This window comes from Condylura cristata, unplaced genomic scaffold (assembly GCF_000260355.1).
Source record: "Condylura cristata isolate star-nosed mole 26May11 unplaced genomic scaffold, ConCri1.0 scaffold00024, whole genome shotgun sequence".
NCBI classification, from domain to species: Eukaryota; Metazoa; Chordata; class Mammalia; order Eulipotyphla; family Talpidae; genus Condylura; species Condylura cristata.
Genome location: NW_004567125.1, coordinates 16,473,254 through 16,496,888, shown reverse-complemented (window position 1 = coordinate 16,496,888; position 23,635 = coordinate 16,473,254). Strand labels below are relative to the sequence as shown.

Below are 23,635 nucleotides of genomic sequence, written 5' to 3'. Positions count from 1 at the left end.
ACTCTGTCTTATTGTCTCTAGCTATTTGACTTCTCTGAATTCCCATTTCTAGCTCAATTTGGTGAGATCATTGAGTTGCCCCTTTCTAGACTGCAGTTTAGAAACTTACTGTAGGTGGTAAAATAGGCAACTATAAGTTCATCTCATTTGCTAATTTGTGTGCATTACTCAGGAATCTTTATTCTTTGTTATTCAAGAAAGTTCCAATTTGTTCTGATGAACAATGGCTTGAGAACAATAATTATATATACATGTATATAACACATTATGATGTATAATTAGATAATTTTAATATCCATAATATAAATTATAGATATTACATATAATTTTAATAATTGTTTATTATGGGAGGAGACATCTATTGAAATTATTTAGTATTTTGTTAAAATTATTTGGAAATAATCTGATGCTTTCAGGTCTTTCTTTTATGCCATTTTAAGCTGGCCAGAGTAGCAGTATAGTTAGTCTTGGGCTAATTTCCCCTCCCATTTTTGATGCTCCATGAAAGAGGAGAAATTATAGTCCTGTTGGTGAACTTCTTTTGTCCTTCCTACTTCCTCTACCTAGTAAAAACACAGTACTACTCTAAGTCTAGGACTTTGTAGATCTTGAGAATCAATTTTGCTGTTACCAGTATTTCTGATAAATCTAAAAAGATTAAAACACTACTTAAACAATAGAGCGATAGACCCTCAGGCAGAATTTAGAAATCCATAGACATGTCTTCCTGGGGCCCACAAGAAAGATTCCTTATTAGTAACCCTCAGAAAAGATGGTGAGTCACTCTTACCATTCTGGCACTTTGCTATACAGAGAAGGTGATACATTCCAAAGGCTGCTTGCTGTGTGATTGAACAATCAGGATGGGAACACAAAAGAGATAGTTCTGTTGCCAGGACACCCAAACATGGCGCATCAACACTTGTCTAGTGGAAAAACAAAGAGACATTGCATTTGTGATTTGTAGTCAACATCAAAGGCCTGTGTCTTATCTTCAAATGTACATTTCAGACTAGATTTGTTTTTATAGAAGTTGAGCTTCAGAGCACCCAAGATCTGTATTCAAATCCTGGCTTTGCTGCTAAATTTCAGTTTCTTCTATGAAATGAGGATAAAGTGCTACTTTGTAACAGTTACAGTAGAGATCAAAGGATTTGTGACAAAAGAGAGAAGACCTAGCTACTTAATAAAAAATAATAGTAACTCAACTAATTTCTATGTTATAAAAATATAAATATAGAATATAGAAATATAAAAACTCAAGTAGTATTTGATCTATGAGTCCGGTAACAGATTCCCAATATACCTGGGCAGTAGCTGATACCAGTAACTTTCATGTTTTCTATTTCTTCAAGTGTAAAACAATTCTTATGACTGCAAGTCACTAAGGGAATGTAACGTTCTCTCCTGGAATTGTTCTGATTGTTCTCAAGGAAATTAAATTTTTAAAAAATTCAATGAATTTATCTGTGATGTCAAAGCTACTAGTGCAACATTTATGTAATTCTCCCCATATATTCTTTAACATTAACTGTTCAAATACTTAGGTAATGGAGAAAAAGAAGAGACGAGAAAGAGATATTTTCTTTTACTATTGTGTGAGTACTTTAACATGTACTTTTTTTTAACAAAAAAAGGACCCTGCTCAGTTGTCTTGACTCCAAAACAAGTGACTACAGTTCTTAAAACGATGATGTTTAGAGAAATGTTAGCAGTAAAAGTGCTGTCCAAGTCAACCTTCTAGGTGAATCTCAGTACCCGTGTCGACCTTTTTCTACCTTCTCTCTATTGTTTCTATCTTCTCTCATGCCTCCTATCCTTCACCCACCCACAACTCTCTCTCTTTCACACACACACACACACACACACACACACATACTAGACACAGAGAAACACACACACACAAAATCATTCCTGAAGAAGAATGTGAAATGATTTTAGCCATGGGACAGGAACACCACTGAATTATAATGGTGGAAGAGATGTTCTCGGTAGAAGGGAAAATCTAAAAAAACCTAAGAACTCTTATTTCTATGGATGTTTGTAGATTGCTCTTTCTGCCCATACTCCTTTTTAAAACTGGGCTAAGGCACCCTTTAATTCAAGAATCCCAAGGGTTGCAAGAAATGCTCTTTCACTGGGTGTTCTCTTTTGTGGATCTGAACTCTATAGAGTTCCTTTTCCATTTAATGGCAAGATTTCAAGAACCAGCCACCACTGCATTTGTGCCTAACACAAAGGCAAGGGTTCTGTTTCTCTCTTGGGCAGCTGTACCCACATCTTAGCTCATGGTGGCCGGGGACCATTGCCTGGGAATTGGCCTTAGAGTTTTAATGTATGGTAACTTTTACCTTGAAATCCTCTCTGATGATGCCTTCTTATGAACTTGTGTATGTATACTTCTTAGCAGAGGTTTTTGTAAATGGAGCTACCAGGGATCTCTGTTCTGTTTCCAGATAAGGTCTGTTTAGATGTGTGTCTCTAGCAGAGTGACTGTGACCATGTCTGGATTGTATGGAGTGTTTGAGCAGGGGTAGGAGAAGCCCAGGAATAGAGGTGCAAGACAGAGTGAACCATGGTACCCATGGAAGAGCCTTTGTAAGGGAGCCAGACACAGTGATGCCCCCTTAAACACAAAGACTTTCAACACAATATGGCTTTGCTTTTTCACGGCTTCTCATTTTATGGCTCTTTCTAATTGGATCCTTCTACCAATACAAAGATCTGGCCTCTTGGTTTTCTTACCTTAACAAAAATTATAAGTTTAAGTGGTCATTTCCAGAGGCAAGCACTTCTAAGTGTTTTGGCTGTTTTTTTCTGGATGTCACCTCCTTTCTCTATAAACAATGGACTTTCTCTTCTGTGCTAACATTATTAAGGACATTATCTATCCATTTCTACTGTGATCAAACAGGGTTTAGCTTAGTTACATCCTTCCATTTTGCCATAGTCCTCCCAGTATAGTATTATATCACCCATTACGGTATGATACTGTTCTTAGTAGTTTTACTGTTGTGATTTAATAATAGCATAATACTTTTATTTCTTGTTTCAGGATATAATAAAGATTTCTTGTTGCTCCTCCAATTTATAAAGTAGTTTCGAGCCCTCTTATTCCCTTCAGCTTCCTTCTAGCACTGTTACTTCACTATTTCTGTTGCCTATATTTAATTTATATAGAGAGTAAAAACATACATAGTATAGCATACCATTTAAAAATTTATATTATATAATTTAACAACATTAAGCACACTTACAGTGTTTAACAATCATCACCACTATCTACTTTAAGGACATTTTCATCACTTCAAGCACAAACCCTTTATTACTTAAGAGTCATTCCTCATTTGACTCTCTTTCCATTCCCTGGCAACCAGAAATTCTGTTATTTCACATAAATGGAATACAATATAATATGTAGCCTTTTGTCTTTAGTTTCTTTCATGAGTATGCTATTAAGGTTCATTGATGTTATAGGTTATATCAGGCTTCGTTTCTTTTATGGTTTAATAATAATCCATTGTAAGCATATGAACCACATTTATTTGTACATTCATTTGTTGATAGATATTTGGGTGCACATACCTTGTGAATATTTTGAACTATACTACTATGAAAATTTTGGTATAATTTTTTTTTAAACCCCTGTTTTAAATTCTTTTGTATATACCTAGGATTGCTGGGTTAATGGTAATTCAATGTTAAACTTGTTGAAGAACCACTAAATTATTTTCTCATTTTCATTTTTCATTGTTAATAAGTTCACAGCATTTGTATTACATTTAGTAATGTATTTGCATTTTTGTAAGCAGCTTATAGATAGATCTTAAAAAGTTGAAAATCAATAATGTGGTCTTACTCTTGGTAAGAGTGTACAATAAATACATAGGCCATGCTCACTATACTAAATTTCTTTTTGGTGTGTAAATAGTTCTTCTGTAATCTTCTAGAGACTGGGCTTTTCTATGTATCTTAAACTATCTGTATTTGTTAGGGATTGTATCCTCTTTATTTACTTTGGGCTGGAGGGTTTTATTAAATGTCTGCCAAATCTTGCTGTTCTAGTTCTGTTTAAGAAGTGTTACTCTTGCTGAGGCTTTGTTTGTAAGCAAGGCTTGTCAATTGGCGACATTTGCATTCAATTTGCATTTTGGGGTGGGGCATGCTAAACAACAGAATCCAGGTTATTTTTATTTCAGGGAATTTACAACAGTTTGAGAAAAAAATGCCCTTGAAATTAGCCTGCCATTGTTCTACTATCCCTGTGAGACACAGGGAATGTGGAAAGGGGGACAGGAGGCAATAGTTCTTTTGTATAAACTCTCAATGAATAATTTCAATTAATGCACACTTTCAGCCTTCCTTTTACCCCCCCCCCCCAACTCGTAGTCATTATTTGGGCTACCATAGCTTCATCTTCTGCAGTCTCCCACAGGGCAAACTGCCTCCCTTTCCAGCTGTCACCCATCCCCATGGCCATTTGCCCTGCTTTTCATCTTCCCACCACACTTTGCCAGTTCTGTTTAAATCTTATTCTGTCATCCAGAAATTTGTTGGCTTTGCCATCTCATGACAATTCTTTAGTAATTCTCGTTGTTGTTGTGGATTTATATCTTCAATGGATTTCACTACTATCCGTTTGTGAGAACTCTGAAGGAGTAGAGATAAAATGCATATGGACAATCTGTTATTTTTGACTCAAAATCTTGCATGTTTCTTTAAAATGGTGATATGCCAAAGGAATAATCCTTGGCAACATCTCTTGCTATTAATGCTATAACATAACATCATTTTAGAGATGATTTTAATGTTAAGCATATTTTTATTGTTTTAGTTTGTGTTTGTCTCTCCTCTGTCATTAATATTATTGACTTAACCATCTCTAAAGTTAGCTTAATAAAGATTAAAGTGTCTTAAGACTAAGATGAGCTGATTGGCACAACCTTGCATTTTCATGTTCTGAAAAATGCTGGTGTGCTTCCACCTGGTGGCTTTGGGGAAAACTGCAGAACAGAGTAATAGATTATTCCATTTGGTTTCTCAAATGCATCTATTGTTACTGGGAACCCTCAACAATGTTTGAGAGACTTTGGCTACACATATCAATTTATATATTTATTTTTTCAGAGTTGAACAGAGATCTGTGTTCAAAGGAGAATGTAATCAAAAGAGAAAAGGTGATAAAATGAAATTCAGATGTCTTTATGTCTTATTTGCTACCTAAGTAGAACTCATTGGGAGTATATATTTATATAATTTTATATATCTCTCTATATATTATATGTAAGTTATAAATACAAACCACATATACCACAAGCATAAGAGCATTTACACTGATTGACAGTGTAAAATGTGTTAGGGATTATGTAAAAGGTCAGCTTGATGGTGAGTTACAGATAATCTTTAGGCCTCACTTGCACATTTTCTATGATGAGCTTTTTCAACATTGGCATGGATAACCTGAGTCATTTTAGAAATAGAGGGCAGCTATTTTTCTGGAGCAGGGAACCAGAACATTTAATCAAGTCATAGACTCTCTTTTGGACACTAAAATACAGAATCTGTGATGCAAAGAACATCATGCACTGTATTTCCCCATGTAAGTAAATTATAGCATGTTCCAAAGCTAATTGCAAATAACAAGATAAAAATTCAAATAAGTCTAATCCAGGCTTTTTGTCTCAATATCCAGAGACAATACAAGTAGTTGAAAATGGATACTGATAGCAGCATGAACAGAAGTGGATGAAGATGGCATCACAGATACATGATTCTGGCCTTTCCTTTAAAATGAAATTCTATTGAGTTACCACACTAGTTTATAATATTATATAATTTTTAGATGTGCAACATCATTGATGACTGTGTATACCATATAATGACCTCCCTTTTTATTCTGAACTCCTAATTGACTCAATCAATCAGATAAATAATTAGTGGCAGATATTTAAAAATCACAGTGAAGGAGGAGTTGTGAAACAGAGGCTGAACAGAGAGTACCCATGAGAGAGAGTCTCATGGCCTGTGTCAGGTTTCTTGGAAGGCAGGCAGCAATGTCTTTCAAAATACAGAAAAGTTCAGTAAACATTGGTCATTGCAACACACATATTTGTTTTCTATCTGAAAGGCAACAACTAAAAAGTCTGATAATATTGCAATGTTTGTGATGAGGTGGGGACATGGACACTGTAGTAGTTATAGCAAAACAAACCGAAGGACAACTGTGCATTTACTCCTGAATTTAGTCACACTTTTGAATCTTTCTAAGTATTTCTAAGTACATTCTTGCACAAAGATGGCTATTTATTATTGTCTGAGGTAGAAAAATGAAAATGTAATTCAATGTCCTCCAACTCCAAAATGGTGAAGTAAGTTATAATACAACAACACTATGAGAATAGCAAAATATGACACACAGATTGACATACAGACACCAGTGGGACATATTGTTCAAATACCATCGCCAGTGCTGAATCATATGCAGATATGATGTAACTTTAGCAAGGAAGCACTGAATGGTAAAGTTGTATACTAGTGCATGAATGAGGATATGTAGGTAGAAAGCTCTTTGGCAGGACACATGTAACAGTGACAGACATGGCTAAGGGTGGGCACTGGGCTGGAAGATGTCTGCTCTACCTCTAGCATGTTTTCCAATAAAACCACTCAAGAATTACTTGTGTAAAATAAAGGTAAATAAACAATGGTTTAGACAATTTTAGGAAAAGGAAAAAAATAAGGATGGAAGAATTTGTAAGGGTCACAATTAACACTGATGTGCTCCACAGAGAATCCAGAGTCAAGTAAAGCTTGGTTTTGACACTCACACTGTCTATGGAAAGGATGAGGCACCTTAATCGGTTGTTTGAAAAACTCTGTTTTGATTGACAGCCATGTCGGATGGTGAATCTGTTTCCACTACTTCCACCTACTAGCACAGTACTACAGACAAGTGTCTAAAGTCCTGAAAATACAGAAAAACAGCCTCCCAAAGCAGGTGGCTCTCTCCAACTTACATATTCTCTCACTTTTCTGGAGGCAAAACTTAGCACCCTGCTGATGATCGCCACAACTCGAGCCTGCATATACGACTTATCTTCATTCATCCATGTGATCATTTCCTGTTGAAAACATAAGAATCATCCTAAAACCATGTGTGTCCATTTCCACAAATTCCTTTCTTCTCACCTCCAGCATCACCATGTCAAGAGCCCCATGATTTTTTGATTATTTCACACCTAACCTACATTTATCTCACAAATGAAACAAACATCAAGTGGACTAGTTGATCTGCTGCATTATGTATACCTGGGTTTGGTTTTTCCCCTGCCCCAACTTTACTGAGATAGAATTGACATATAACATTGTGAAAGTTTAAGGTGTACAACATGTTGATTTGATAATTTAATTTAAGGCATGTACACGTACACATTGAGAAATGTTTACCATAAAGTTAGTTAATATACCCATTGACTCACCTAACAGCAATTAGTTTTTGTGGCAAGAAATTTTAAGATATATTCTCAGCAACATTCAAGTATATGTGACACAGAACTTATTCATCTCATAACCAGATGTCTGACCATCACTCATTTTCCCATCTCCCTCTTTCCCCTTGCAACTACAATCAGTCTATTTCTTTTCTGTGAGTTTGGTTATTTAGATTCACCTGAGTTTGCTTTGTTTAATTCTACACATTTGTTTACTATGGAAGTCACTTTGTCAGGGATCATGAAGAATTTAACATGAGGCTATGTTGGGATTTTCAGCTCCTTTTCCTCACAAAATTCATATTCTTTTATTTTAAGTCACAGAAGGTGATTTTTAGTTTTTTAAAAAAAGACTTAAAATGTCATCTGATTTTAAAATGTCATCTGCTCCTAGAAATTCCTCTGGAAACTTGCCATCCAGAATTTTCTGGCTCATGATTGCAGAGTACATTCCTGGAGGCAGCTTGGTTAGAAAATTCTTGATAATTTTGATTCCTATCTGTCTTGTCATAACTTCTATCTAAACCCTCCAATTGTTCTAAACCCTCCAATTCAGGGACATGTTTATAACCCTGGAAAGGAATTGTAAATGCATGTCCCTCACATGCCAACCATTAACAGAATTCTAAAGGCAGTTCTCTGGTGTCCATTGCATGTATGCCAGTGGTTAGCCAAATCTCTTTCCTTCATTTGCCCCTTCTGTGTATCGGTGGGGATATCAGTATCTGTGGGAGTGAGATTTCAGTTATTTTTTTTTATGAGTAGGAGAGTTTCTAGACAAAGTAAGGACAGCAACAAGGTGTTAAAGTATTAAGTTCTGAAGTTAGGTCCTTCAGTTATTAGCTGTGCACATAATATAGCTCCTTTCTCTGCTTCCATTTTCTTCTCTACAAAAATGGGAGAATGATAGTAATTTGTTTATAGGATTAATTTAAGAAGTGAGTGAGTTATCTCACATCTTTATATTCAACGTAGTTTCTGACATAGAGGAAATAATCAGTGAGAAGCTTAGATTGGTTAAAAGAGGATAATTGGGGCCCTCCCTGGTGGCGCAGCGGGTTAAAGCACAGCACTGAGAAGCTAAAGCCACTTCCGCACGAGTTTGATTCCTGCCTGCCCCGAAGGTGACCGCCTGCTGCTCCTCTCAGCCGTGTACTTCCTCGGTCTGCCTGTTCTGCTCCCCACTCTGTCTCTGGTGAAACCTCTTGCCTCCTGAGCCTCTGGCCTGTGCCCCAGTTCTGTATGCACAAATAAAAATAAATCTTAAAAAAAAGAAAAGTGGATAATTGGAAAGAGTTGTGATAGTGGAGTAATAACTATTTTAAAGGGTTGAAAAATTAACTTTTTAAAGGGTTGAAAAGTTAACTTTTTTCAAAATGCACAGGAAACTTTAGATTTAATTTGGCCCAAGTTAGCACAGAATATTTTATTTTCCTTCACATTGCCTCTATTTTTTTTTAAGACTATGAGAATATTTTATTTAAGAAACAAGATTCATTTTCTTTTACATTCCTTCTTGTCTTTATCAATACCTATTCTTCTTTATTTGAACATATCTTTTGTTTTACACAAACCATAGATACTCCTGATAGTGTAAATTCAATCTTGTTCCCTAGAATTATCAGACAACTGCTTCCTGTGTTACCATGTTAAAAACATAAGATTTAAAAACCAAAACACACACAGAGCAGTCTTTTGTCTCTGGCTGGAGCATTAACAACACAGTGAGGACCTGGATGTGTGGAACAAGGACCCTCATCTTACACTTTAATATTTACAGTATGAGAAGAGGATCCAACCTTTTCCCATACGCCAGTATCCATGAAGATAGGAGGTTCCCGGGATTCCTGAGCCCCAGAGTTGTTGAGGGAGAAGCACGCACACAGACACCACCACACTGTGGCTCGCTGCTACATGGATCTGAGGTAGTTCAGCCAATCCCTACTCTTCTCTGCTATCCCACCCCCTGTTCACGCTCATGCTGCCACTTCTCACCTGGCTTCATGACCTGTTGATGCTGTTGATGCCGTTCTCCTAGGACTACATTTTCTCTAATTCAAATAAAAGAAAGTGATTTCATTTTTCTTTACCTTTAAGAGTTGCAGTTTGTAGAGGTCTTTAGACACTAAGACCAGAAGAGTGTCCTCAAAGATGTTTAAAATACTTTGGTATAAATTCTGAAAAACAACAAAAAATATACAACTGGCTAATCAACCAGCTTCGGATAAAATTGTACTTGCTGTCTGCATTTTTGCATTCTGGTATCTTAAGTTGTATCCATAAACTAAAGATAAGGAAGGTAGGTTCTATGGTGATCATCTAACACCCTAGACAATGAATTGCTTTTCCACTTTAAAGGCAAGTTTACTGTGTAGCTAGCTATGTTGAACAAAAAGAAACTATTGAAGCTATTGACCTCACTATCAGACTCTTATCCCCACCACTTGCTAGTAAATGCCTTGTTCTTGCTAACCCTTGCTAAGATCTTATAAATCCCATACAATCCATTTTTCTTATAAATCTCATGCTATCAGTTAAATTCACAGGTTATGGAATTGAAGAGGTAGAGATTACTGCTGTAAAATACTATGTATGTGTTATATTTAAAAATAATGTAAGAGAAAACAACAAACAGCCTGTTCACCTTACACATTGCTGGTGGGAGTACAAAGTGGTCTAACCACTATAAGAGCTGTGTGGAAGACCCTCAGATTACTAAAAATGGATCCAACAGATGACCAGCAATTCCACTCCTGGGAATCTAACCAAAGGATACAAAAACATTAATTCAAAAGGAAATACACACTCTTATGTTCATTGTAGCATTATTTACAATAGTTAAAATGTGGAAATAACCTAAATACCCCCAAACAGATGACAGGGTCAAGATGTGGCATATATACACAATGGAGAAGATGTGGTATACATACACAATGGAATGCTATCATAAACTCATGCCATTAGCAGCAACATGGATGGAGCTAAGAGGGATTATGCTCAGTGAAATAAGTCAGAAGGATAAAGAAAATATTGCAGGGCTTCACTTATAGGAGGAAGATAGGGAAACTATATAGGGGGTCAGGAAAATAAAAAGGCAAAACTAGCAGGCAAACTCTAAATTGAGACATTCAGCAGGGGAGTGGAAGGGAGAGGGATCAACACCAGAGGGAAGAGCACAAGAGTCCATGGTGACAGTTCACAGTATCTTGGTGGTGGTAAATTTATGGGGATAACACCTTTGTTCATTGTACCAAAAAAAAAAAAAAAAGTAAAAATATACAAATAAAAATGGGAAAAAAAATTAGACCAGAAAAAAAGTTATTGTTAAGTAAACATTGTGTTTCTTTTAAACATATATGTGTGTGTGTGTGTGTGTGTGTGTGTGTGTGTGTGTGTGTGTTATTCAGATGCTCTGGGGTGCCTGAGATGAACAGCAGTTTGACTCACAATTCAAAGAAAAAAAAATCATACCTCCAGGTCCTCTTCATCATCTTCACTTTTCCCCATTGCTATTACTTTGTCCATACTTGGCATAGAAAACACTATATGAAAGGATGACTCTATTATACTCAGTTGAGATTTAAATTGCAGTAAGGGATCCACAAAGCTGACAAGAAAAATGTGCTACTATTAACTTGAGGAGAGAACAAATGTAATTTAATGTTAGTAACTTTTCCTAGTGATAGGATACACTATATCAGAAATTAAAAACAAGAATTTGGCTTTATATAATGCATGGGTTTTAAATGGCTTCACATAAAATGCTTGAAGTAAAAAGGAACTAAGTCTTTGTAAAAATGGTCAGTTATCAGATTCTTAAACATCGGAAATCTATTTAGATATTATAATGTAAACAGTAGTTATATATCCATCCAAGCCCACAAAGCCATGCTAATGTAGTTGAACTATATTTCTGCCACTTTTTTCTCTGATCAGTGATACTTGTTTTCACATTTTAGTATTTTAATGTTGGGATACCTCTTCCATCCTATTGTAAAAGAAAACTACCTGTCAATAGATAAAAAGATAAAGTATAATGCCATTGTTATTCCTTGGTATGTGTGATCTAGATTCTTAATTTTTTAAGTTGAAAAAGAATTTAAAGAAGGTGTATAGATGGTATGAACTTCTGTGATTTTTACTGGAAATCTACTACTTGAAACAAAATCTCCTGAAATACACAGTCTACCCTTGAACAATATGGTTTTGATCTGGGGGTTGATGTTATTTTCAAATCTTGGAAAGATTTATTTAAGTTACTCATGTCTCTAATGGGTTATTAGACTCCAAACAACTGTTTATCAAATACTTTCAGTAGAGTTTTCAGTGGAAAATACCAAATTCCAGGTTCTATGATTTGGTTTAGGAAAATATAAATTAAAATTTTGATGAAACAGAAGATAGTGTCTTTTCATGTACTTTGAAATCATATTGCCAGTACTAAAAATGCTAAAATGGCCAAAGGTAAGCACAGGATTAGGGAGGTAGAATGATATGCTGATTCCGTGAATAACTGTTGATTGAAAAGTGATCTTTAAATTCTAAAGGTAAAGAAGACTAAAAGTTAAATATCATTGGTGAGATAAAAGTGATATTAAAGAGGAAAGTCATATATATATATGGGCAGCTGTCAGCATGTATACATTTATCGTCTAAATTGCTTATTTTGAAAGAGCAGTTATTATGTTACCAATATGTTTTACAACCAGTGACATCTTAGAATTAATAATTGTGGTGTAAATGTTTCTTGATAGTCTAAGTACAACCAGGTAGCATAGAGTCCTGAGGGGAAAAATACAAATTCCCACTAAATGCTGTTTGACCTTGTTTTTGTTAATTTTTTGAGTATTTCTTTCAAATATTAAAGTGAAAAATAGAGGTAGAACAAATCTACCAAAAATTACTAGGAAATTCTTTAATTTTTCTTAGTATAAAGTGATACATCTTATGTAAGACAACTAGAAAAATGTATTTTTGCAAGTATAATTTCAAGAATCACAATTGGTTAAAAGAAAGTCGATCTTCTGAAAAAGCATGGAAAATATATTAAGCTCATCAGAAATAAAACAGGAGGGCCATCTTAGTAGGACACAATTTTTAATTCAAATAAAAAAGTATTTAATAGTACACAATTATTACAAAATAATAAAAGACACAGTAATAAAAAATATTGTGACTGAAACCTCCCAAACCACAGAGGAACAAAGTTAAAAAATGCTAAAAAATAATTAGGAGACACAGATTATAAAATTCATTAAGCCTACAAGAAAAAACAAATTGTTAAAGAAAATTACTTAAGACACGAAGAGAAACATTAAATAAAATATAAGAAGAAATGGAAACAGTTACAGGAGTAGATTTAAGCTGTCCATTATCAGTGTAGGTAGATAAAGACAAAAATTCTGTAGACAATTTTTTAAATATAATTAATACATAGTTGGAAATAATTTTTATTGAGTGATGATAGAACAAGTATTACCATGAAGTACTGACAAAATTTATCGATACTCAGTCATAGACAGTTTCAAAAGTTAACAGAATCTGTGTTCTCATTATATAAATAGTACAATGAGAAATCCCTTTGAAAAATTTAAAAAATTTAAAATATAATACTCAATCCTATCAAGAATTTTTCTCATTAACAATGAAAAAAAAAAACCTGAATTATAACTTAAGACTTTAAAAGAACTGAAATATAATGAAACAAATCAAGGGTCTAAACAAAATGGATACATTACAAAGTGAGAAAAAGGGATAATAATAAATATATTAATCCTCAGTGGCAATTTTCAATTAAGAGTTAAAATGAAAAAAAAAAAAAAGTTAAAGTAGAAACTATAAAATTAAGAAAGACAGGGCCCTCCTGGTGGCACAATGGGTTAAAGCACAGCACTATGAAGCTTTCAGAAGCCACTGCAGCATGGGTTTGATCCCTGCAAGGGAGATGACCCACATGGCATGGCACATCTCTCCTGTACTGCCTTCTGCTCCCCTCAGCAGTGTATTTCAGTACATCTGCCTGTTCTGCTTCCCACTCTGTCTCTGGTGAATCCTTTCACCCCTGCATCCCCATCATCTCTGGCCTGTACCCCAGTTCTTGTATGCATAAATAAATCTTTTTAAAAAATTAAGAATGACACCATTAGTCAAAAAAAAAAAAAAGAGAAACATGTTACTAATTGGGTATAATAGAAACAAATAAAATGTATTTGTCACTAAATTATGCAAGCATAAATCTTTACATGTAAAATAATACAGCAGCAGGTATTTTCATAGTTGCATGTCATCTAAACCAGAACCTTCCCACTCAGAATATTTCAGAGAAGATAAATCTTTTGTATTCAAAGATGATTGCTATAATATTGGTAAAATATAATTTCGAAAAAATAAAAATTGGGAATATACTGTCATTATAAAATGAAAATGTAATATAAAACAATGTCAAAAATAGTACAGGACATTGAATGTGTGACTTGTTTATGATTCTTTGATAATTGGATTATAGATTGGAAAGATCATAAGAAAGGAAGTAATAGTTGCTGAATTAAGGTATGGAATTGGCAGTAATAGTTTATTTTCAGTTGTGACTTTCATCTATCACTCTTTAAATATAATTAGTGAAATAAAAGAGAATCATGGCTTTTGATACCTGGAGTTCATGGATAGAATCATGGCTTGGTGACTCAACATGCTTGAGTATGCATCCAGTAGGCTGGATGCTGTGTAGTCCTATAAGAACCAGGAACAGAAAGGATCAAAAAATTAGACTGGGAGGTGCACAATATCATGGGCAGGTCTCCCTTTTACAGAGGCCAAAGGGATTAAACTAAACAGAAGTACCTGCCCAAGAGTGTGTGGAGGTGATGAAAATGAATAGTGATTTAGATCTACAGTAGCATGTTGGACAGAAAGATGACCTTTTGCAACCAAATGTGTTAATGTAATTAGCCATTCTAGGGAAAATTTTGTTAGGAAGGTGCTTCACGAGTGTTCTTCTGTATATCACTATAGCTGTTACATGCTAATTACTCACTGTAGAATCTCCTGATAAAAATATCACTGAGTCAGGCCTTTTGGGAGAATGCCTTAGTTCACACTATTGAATGAGAATCACAGGTCAGTGCACAGCTGTCTAAACTAACTTTTTAACCTCATGGGAGAGATCAAATACTTTACCAAAATGAACTGTGATGTGAGAAAACAAACGAATGTAATAATAATTACATAGGTGATAATAAATGAGAAGTAAGAATTTCTAATTCTTCAAGTAACTGGAGAAGTGTAAAAAGTCTGCTTGGCCCCTTTTCTTGTTTATTCAAGCCTGTGTGTCAAGGTTCCTCTCTCGTATTAAGTCCGTATGTTTTTTTTTGTTTTTTGTTTTTTTTTTTTTTAGAAATACTCAATGTCTACTTCTGAAATAACTCAAAATTTTCTTTTAGATACTGCTGTACAGTAATGGTATTTCAATGGTGGTTCATTCCTTCTAAGGCACACTAACTCCTTATCACCTAAGAAATACCCTTTCTATTTGCTACGTGCAGCTGCTGGGACGCCAATGTTGAATTTTAGGGGTTTTTGTTTTGTTTCTATGGGACGTGAACGCTCTCTTGATGCACAGCGCCACCTATCTGTCTAATAAAATTCTACATTGTGGATTATGTGTGTTCCCTCAAAATTCGTGTGCTGAGACTAATCAACAGGGGAATGTTATTTGGAGATGGACCCTTTGTTAGTTGGAGAGATCATGAGGGTACAACCCCATAACAAGAGACGCAGAAGAGCTTGCTTTCTCTCTGTCCACTACGTGAGGACACCAGGAAAAGAAAGTCATTCAAAAACCAAGAAAAGAACCTTACCTGAAACTGCTGTACTCTGTATCTTGAACTTCCTAGCCTGAAGAACAGTTGTAAAGTAAATAGCTATCATTTAAGTTATCTAGATGATAGCATCTTGGTAAACTACTCCACACTGATTAAGACTGTTTGAGAAACTTCCTGATGTGGGTCTGAGCTTAAAAATGGCATTTCCCTACTAGACATAAGCAACTTGTTAGGAGCTTCCTGGGAAATGGAACATGAATCATTCTCAAACTCTCCCTCTCCGGAAAGCACTTCCTAACATCATTAAACATGATGGTATTTACTTTTAAGAGAATTCTTTCTATGTTGCACGTCAGCACATTGAACATCACTGTTAGAAGAGAGAACATCACTTCTCATCACAGAGAACATAAAGTCTTCTATTGGCATATGCCTTTTACTGTGATATAGAACTATCATGGTGATTTGACTATTTTGAAAGAAAAGGTCTTTGTCACCATTTTCATTTATTTTGACCAGAAGATCCCTCGTCCCTATTTCCTTGCACAACAACTAATAGAACATATTATTTCTATAGAAAAATAATCCTTTGAGACTTATTGCTTTAGCGGGAGCTTTTCTTATATACCGGATTTTCATTGGACTTAAGTCCTTAGAAATAAATTTGCAATTCTTAAAATCTAAGCCATTGTTCCTTAAATTGGCAGTAAAAGGACTTAAAAACATTGATTTTGATTTCCTGCCCACCCTTTCAGAGATTTGGCTTTAATGGATTCATACTAAAGACCAGACATCAGGATTGGGAAAAAAAAACCTTTTAGTCAATTGCAAGGCTGGGATTGAAAAGTACCTTTTTAAGTGAACTCAACGCTGGAACTTGCTGTTATTTAGTTCATTTGTTATGATATGAACTGTTGTTTTGCTCTGTGTTAGTTACAGCTTCTCTTTTTTTCCATGGAGCTAAATTTGTTACTGTAATTCTATGGCCAGGTTATTGTGCCACCGATAACACTTTGACATCACATTTTTTGTTGTTTCACCAATGGCAACATGTCCTGTTCTTTTTTCCAGGCCTGCTTTCGCATGCTCTGTATGTACTACTAGTATTTAACTAGTGCCAAAAGCCAGCGTACATATTGATAGAGAGTAAGGATTATCTAACATACATGAACTGGATCTCCACTTACAGGAATTAGGAGGGATTTTCACCTCAATGAGACTTTAGGTTATTTTTCAGAATATTAAAAAAAAAAAAAAAAGCTCCACATAGTTCCCAGAATGTTTGGGCACTCCTATGAGGAAGTATAATTATCATTCTAGTTTTACCATATGGCTAAGTTTCCCCTTTATTTCATTTTCAATTAATTCCTGGTCATTATGGATCTTCATTGGAAATCCACAGTACATGATAAAATGGTCATACTTCTGGAAATCTGTACTTAGTAATATAGTATATAGTATTAGCTTTAGGATCGGTCTGGTGAACCTTAAGCTATTATATTATTTTAGCTTTCTGCTCTAAGCTCACCATCTGCTTTGTATACATCTCTTATATCACTGAAATTTTGTTCAATATCTTTTGTCATTCTTGACCAGAAAATTTGGAATCATGCCAACTTAACTAGTAAATCTCTCCTTGAGTCTAGATATTTCTAATCACATACATATAATGTGTGGTTGTGATGCCACCTTAGCCAGTGGAGGAAATTGAATTATCATAATTCTATTCAAATTCTGAGGGAATTGAAGTCTTCTCTAGTATTTTCCAAACAATACTGAATATACCCAATGGGAGCCTTGGAGTGGCCCTCTGGGATATTATATGAGCCTGCATCTTTTCTTTCATGTCTTAAAAGAAATGTCTTCTTTTCCTGACAATAACAAGTATCAGTTTAGAAAAACAGGGAATCTGACAGGCAGACTTGGAGATCCAGTACCCTTGTGTCTTGGACTTCCGGTCTGTGGTGGTGCCTGACTGAAGGAGCGACACTGTTGTTGGTGTTCTTGTGACACTGCCAGGGCTGAATACTGAGAACACTGCAGGCGATGTCAGGATAAATTACCAACTACTCCCAAAGTTGGTGGAATCATACCCTCTCTTTTGGTTAATAAAACACCCCCATTATCAATGCTGAAGCCTGTTGATTTAAAAATCTTTAGACTCACCATTTATTTTACATTCTTTGTTAATCTTCAGAGAAGGCAAACTCCTGGATCTTAGGGTCAACGTAGCATAGCTTGGTACTTAGAACAGTGATTCTGTAACAAGACTCTGCTGGTTTGTTTCCTGGCCTTGTCACTTGGAACCTATATGACCCTGGACAGGTCACTTCCTGTTTTCGTTAACTTATTTGACAAGTGGGGACATAGTGTATTTACTCTGTAGGGCCATTGCGAACATTAAATGGGTTATAAGATTAAAATATTCAGAACAAGCCTAACACGTTTCAGATGTTTTAGATGTATTAGCTGTTCTCCCTATTAGTTCAGTGGTTACGTAAGAGTGTTCTCTCTTTCCTTGCTCCCTTCCTCCGTTCTGTCTTTATTTCTCTAAGATTGAGCTGTGAACAGAGAAAAATATTTTTCATTTTTTGTCCACTTATGGCATAACATCTTGTCATTATCTGACCCCATTTGTTGGGAAGAATTTCCACAGTAAAGATGGAAGGAAGGATTTAGATTGTTGAAGACCAGGAGATGGAGGTGGGGCAAGATAATGTGATAGGGAAAAACTTTTATCTTTTTAAATTAGTGTGGGAGGTCATTTCCAGTGGCAAATGAGGGTGAAAAAAGTGGTTTTTCAGGGAGAAAAAAGCTAAAAGCAGTTGAATATTAAGTATGATAGACTTGAAATGGAGAGAGTAAAGAAGTTATTTTTTCCTCATAAGTTTTCAATTACATTATTGTCTTTGAGTATTACTTACCACGTGGTGCCATTTTAAAGAGGTCTGCAAAATCTGGAGATTTGTTACTAGTTAAGGAGAAGGAGATAAGTTAAAAGAGAATAAATGTAATATCTTATCACATTAGTGGGACATATCCTGACAGACAGTATGCATGCATACACATGTAAAGACACGCACAAATTTCAAAATATTACCAAACAACACTTAACAAAATATTAGCAAGCAGAATATAGAACCATGGTAAAAGAGCAATAAAGTATAAATACTTTTTTTTCCAAATGTGCAAGGATGATTCAATAAAAGTGAACCTATAATTCTTAACAGCAATTGCTTCAAAACCAAAATTTACATAATTTTAAGGTGAAAATTTTAAATATTTGGATAATTTTTAAATCTATTCTTAATAAAACAGATATGTGATTAATTTCTTAATGTGATCATATAAACACAAACTAGGACCAGGATTAATAAGTAAATAATTAAAAGCATTTTCATTAAAGATTAAAGCACAGATAACCATTCTTATTATTATCATCTGTCATTTCTAGACAGTCCATTTAGAATTATTAGAAAATAGGAAGAAATAGATGTATGCAAATTGGATTATGTTGTTTTTGTTATTTACTTCATAGAAAAGAACTTGAGTGTCTTTTGAGTTTCTGTATGTTATCTGAATAATTTAGTTTTAAAATTGGAGTTACCAATTGCTGAAATGCTTGGTAAATTCTTCTGCAAATAATTATGACTTGGTATGTTTTTGTTTGATTGAGAAATTACCTTTCAATGATTACTTTTATTCTGTTTTAATTGTCCTGTTTAGATGTTCTAGATCTTTGGTAATTATTTTTTAAGTATTTTTCTAACTTTGGGATAAATTTAGATTTAAGAAAAGCTGCAAAGAGAATTCAGAGATTCTCATATACCCTTCATCAAGTTTCCCCTGACATTAACATTGAGTAAAACCATGGCACGTTGGTCAAAACTAAGCAATTAATAATGGCACCATTTTATTAACCATAGACTTTATTTGTATTTCACTTGTCTTCCCACTCTCATTCTTTTCCTGTTCCAGGGTCCAGTCTCAGATCCCATATTGCATTTAGTCATCATGTCTCCTTCATTTAGGCTGGTCCATTTTACAATCTTTCCTTACTCATGACCGGACAATTCGAAGAACACAGGTATTTTGTGATATGTCCCTCAATTTGCATTGATTTGGTGTATTTACAAAATTAGACTCAAATATCAGTATTTTGGGGAAGAAACTATCACAGAATGAAGTGTCATCATATAAAGAAGCAGATTTTGAAATTATTTACTATTCCTACTAATTTTTAAATCAATTCTTATCAAATCAGGACACAATGTTGTCTTTATGTATGCTTTTTTTTCATACTGCTTTCGTTGGATTTATTTTGTTGCTCATTTTCTAATTACTTACTTTGGATATTTGATTCAATTATTTTCACTATTCCTTGGTTATTATTCTAAATAGCTGAGATGGATTTTTTTTCTCAGTACCCATTTGACTGCATGTTACAGGTTTTGATACACAATATTGCCAATAATCTGTAATTTCTGAATTAATCTCCTCTTTAATCCGACAATTATTTAAGTTAGAACAGTTTCAATGGCTTTTTTGTTTATTAGTTCATTATTATTTTCTATTTGTTTTATTGTAATAGAGGATATTTCTACATTCAGAATTTATACAGAATTTTATAAAAAATTTATCTTTTATGACTATATTTTGTGGCTATTAAAAAAGATACTTTTTGTGGTGATGGAAAAAGATTAATGTTTGAGTACCTTTCTCTTTTGTACACATACATATATACATATACGCACACTTACATCTTTCTCTATATCCTGTAGTTCTGATTAATTTAGGACGCTTTGATGTCATGCTGATAGAGATGTATTCAACCAAGTCTTGAGACTATTAATGCTGAAAATAATATTTTTTAATTAGTATGCAAACCAATAATGTCCCCATAGATTTGTTTTGCTTTATCAATTTCAATGGTACTATGTTATATGGTATGTAGATTGGATTAATTTTTTTTTGTCACAGTGCAACAAATTGCCTCAAACTTTATAGTTTAAAAAATAGTCATTTGTCATTAGATTGTTTCTGTGGGTCAGAAGGTCAGGCCATGGCCAGGGTCACAAATGACTGGAGTCAGCATTGGCAGGAACTGCTGTGTCATTTGAGGTGGGGTCCTCATCCAAGTCCCTTACAGGGACAATATTTGATTCCTTGGAGCTGTAACCAAGATGAGGGGCCTGTTTTGTTGGCCTGTGTGAGGGCATCTCTCGATTCTAGGTGCTGTGTGGAGTTCCTTGTAGCTTGGTCCTCTGTAGAGACCTTCTGTATGACCAATAAGTGATTCTGCCTTTGACCTCAAGGACTTAGAGGTTTATGTCAGGCTCAGTGGGTTAATATTCCTTTGAGGGACTCGAAATTAACTAAATACTAACTTTCATTACTGTAAAATTCCTTCAGCATATTAGGCACAGAATCAGCCCGTCTTATTTAGAGCTTCAACCCTAATCCTCCCTTAATTTTTCATCTTCAAGTGAGGGGATTTATGGAAGGCTTACATACTAAGAGATAGACATATTGGGGCTAAAGTTTTTTTTTTTTTAAGATTCATTTAATAATGCTTTTAGAACTGGAGTACAAGGCCAGAGGTGTAGTGGGTGAGAGGATTCTCCAGAGACAGATTGTGGGGAGTAGAACAGGCAGATTGACAAGTACACTGCTGAGGGGAGCAGTGGCTGGGTCAGGAGAGGTCTGCCATGCTATGCAGACCTCTCTGGTGATCTAACTTGTGCTGCAGTGGCTTCGAGAGCTTCATAATGCGGTACTTTAACCCGTTGCACCACCAGGGAGAACCTGGGGCTAAAGTTTTTAATTCTATAGATTTTGGTAATTAGTTTATCTCCAGTATGAGTCATAAACTTTCTCATTATATGATGCTCTAAAAAACAATCACATTGAGTACTTTCAAGCCTGAAACTCAAAGTAGTATGAATTAAGATCCCCAACTCCTAATTTGTGTTGTTACTGTTTCATGTTTTCCTGGTGTGCTTTCTTCCCCATTTTTAAATGTTTTGAAGTATTTTGTATTATAATGTCTCCAATGTGTAATATATCACTGTTTTATTCATAATTTAACCAGATTCCTTTCACCTTGTAATTGAGTTGAATCCATTTTTTATTTATTTAAATAAAAGATTTGGTTTTAGTTTTGTCACTATATTTGTTATACCTTTGTGTTAATGTTGCTACTTTTAAGCTCTTTATTACTTGGTATTTTCCCTCTTACTTTCTCTGTGTGTGTGTATGTGTGTATGGTATGTTTGTTTGTTTATTAAATATGAAAGTTTTGTAATACTGTTGAAATTCTGATTAAGATAACTATCACTTTTGTACTACATTTGTTCCTTAAAACTTTAATTTGAGCCTGTTGGTTCTCAACTATGAGCAAAGATAAAATTAATTTATTTCTAATGTTCTCTCCTCCCTGATTACCCACTTGATTTTAATTGATTAAATTACTTAGTGAATCCCTTGTTAACGCCTTGATTTTACTTATTACTTGTAATTGATTACTTCCTAACTCCTACATTTTAATAATGAAAAAAACAATTTTTGCCTCATTATCCTTTATGTTATTAACACTCATTTTAAGTTTTATCATTTCTATACTAAGGGTGTTTATAATACTTGCATTCAACTCTGTTATAGTAATCCTTACTCTTTCATTTCTTTTTCTTACATTTAAATTCAGTGCACACTACCATTCATTTCTTGCTTACCTAAAGTTTACTTTCTGACAATCTAAAAAGGAAATCATAATTCTTGAGTTTTTTTCATGTTTAAAATCTTATACCCAGCCTGCCTTATTTTGGTTGTATATGACATTCTTGTGCTACAATGTTTTCTGTGAGGATTTTATAGGCATTAGTTCATTGTCATATAATGTTGCTGTGGAAAAAGCTAATATGAGCTGAATTTTTTTTTCCTATGAAGGTTCACTGAACATTTTTCCTTTTCCTAAGTTTCCAAAATATACTTTATCTTAGTAAATCAGTATCTTTTCTAGGCTATAGCATATCATTGGTTATCATGAGTTAATTTTTCTAATCTGATTTTCAATCTTTATATTCATGAAAACTTTAATAAAGCTTTTACATAAAATTTCTCCTGATATTTTGTTTATCTTACTTATTGGTACTAGTTATGCTGATATTTGATATCCTTTTAAAACATTTTCTAGCTTACCTCAATCTTGCCCTTCATGTTTCCCTAGCTCTTAGCAATGTTTATTTTCCTTGCACTATTTCCAGTGTGGCTTTGTTTTTGTGAGAAAATCATTTTCCTGCACTTCTTTCCTACACTGTACTGCTTTTTCCTAAGTTCTCTTATCTCTATTTTGAGATCATACTTAATAGATAAAACCATCTAATGAAACTTTATAAGAAGTCATTTTCTTTCATTCTGTAGTGCATTTTTTTTCTGGAATTATTTAGCGGTCACTGATTATTTTTATATTACTTTCTTTCCTGTTTTTTACTTCTTGTAAAATCTTTGCTGATATCCTCTGTGATTCCTTCTAAATTATTACACCATAAGGAAGTAGATGAGTTATTCTCACATCAAACACTTGCTGGATTTCACAAGGAGGAATTGTCCTACTAACTCAAACTGTGTGTATCTACTTGCTCTTTTAATTTTATTCTGCCCCAGCTATTAGATCCTGGCAGCTTCAGCATAATTGCAGAATTGCTCTTGTCTATTCTATTTCATCTGCAACAGCGGCTTATTTTCATTATGTCGTTGGTTCAAAAGCAGAGCCAAAAAAAGTCTTCATATGTACAATCCATTTTGTTTCTCCACCTAAACTGTCTACCTTGCTTTCTTTATGCCGCTGTCACACAAGAGAAGCAACAGTCATCTTCTCAGGGAGATAGCCCTGGATCCAAACATGTGAACAAAACAGGGGTGTCAGGTTTATACACCATTCAGCTCTTAGTCCATTACTATAGGGCTTCTACTGTTATTTTTCAAAGAGTTCATATATCACTAAATATATTAAGCTCTCTGCTCTAGCAAAAGTTTGTTTTTTAATATTCTCATGGGGTTAAAATACCTACATGAAGAAATGTTAGAACAGACCTAGAATGTTCTCCATGATATAAGTTCTGCTATTCTATTTTTATACATGTCTGTGACTTATTTTAACACATACACTGTGACTACATTTTAAAATTGTTTTGAACTTTGGTGGGTGTTAGGTTACAGGAATATTAGATGTCATAGCATCAGTGTTCCAGATGCCAGCAAGGGAGATGTCATGTGACGACATGGTAGAAAAGAATATAGATATGCATTTAGATAATTGTTAACAAA

At 34.4% G+C, this 23,635-nt stretch overlaps 1 protein-coding gene across 1 annotated transcript in view; it reads right to left on the bottom strand.

Annotated features, from left to right (window-relative positions):
* MROH9 (maestro heat-like repeat family member 9) overlaps positions 1-23,635 on the bottom strand; it is a 96,998-nt gene that overhangs the window by 22,608 nt on the left and 50,755 nt on the right. Inside the window, exons 4-9 of the mRNA XM_004688118.1 lie at positions 18,235-18,281; positions 14,140-14,219; positions 10,962-11,097; positions 9,581-9,667; positions 7,017-7,121; positions 791-926 (exon numbers count right to left, since the gene is read on the bottom strand). Of these exons, the coding sequence (XP_004688175.1) occupies positions 791-926; positions 7,017-7,121; positions 9,581-9,667; positions 10,962-11,097; positions 14,140-14,219; positions 18,235-18,281 (591 nt within the window). The remainder of the gene's footprint in view (positions 1-790; positions 927-7,016; positions 7,122-9,580; positions 9,668-10,961; positions 11,098-14,139; positions 14,220-18,234; positions 18,282-23,635) is intronic.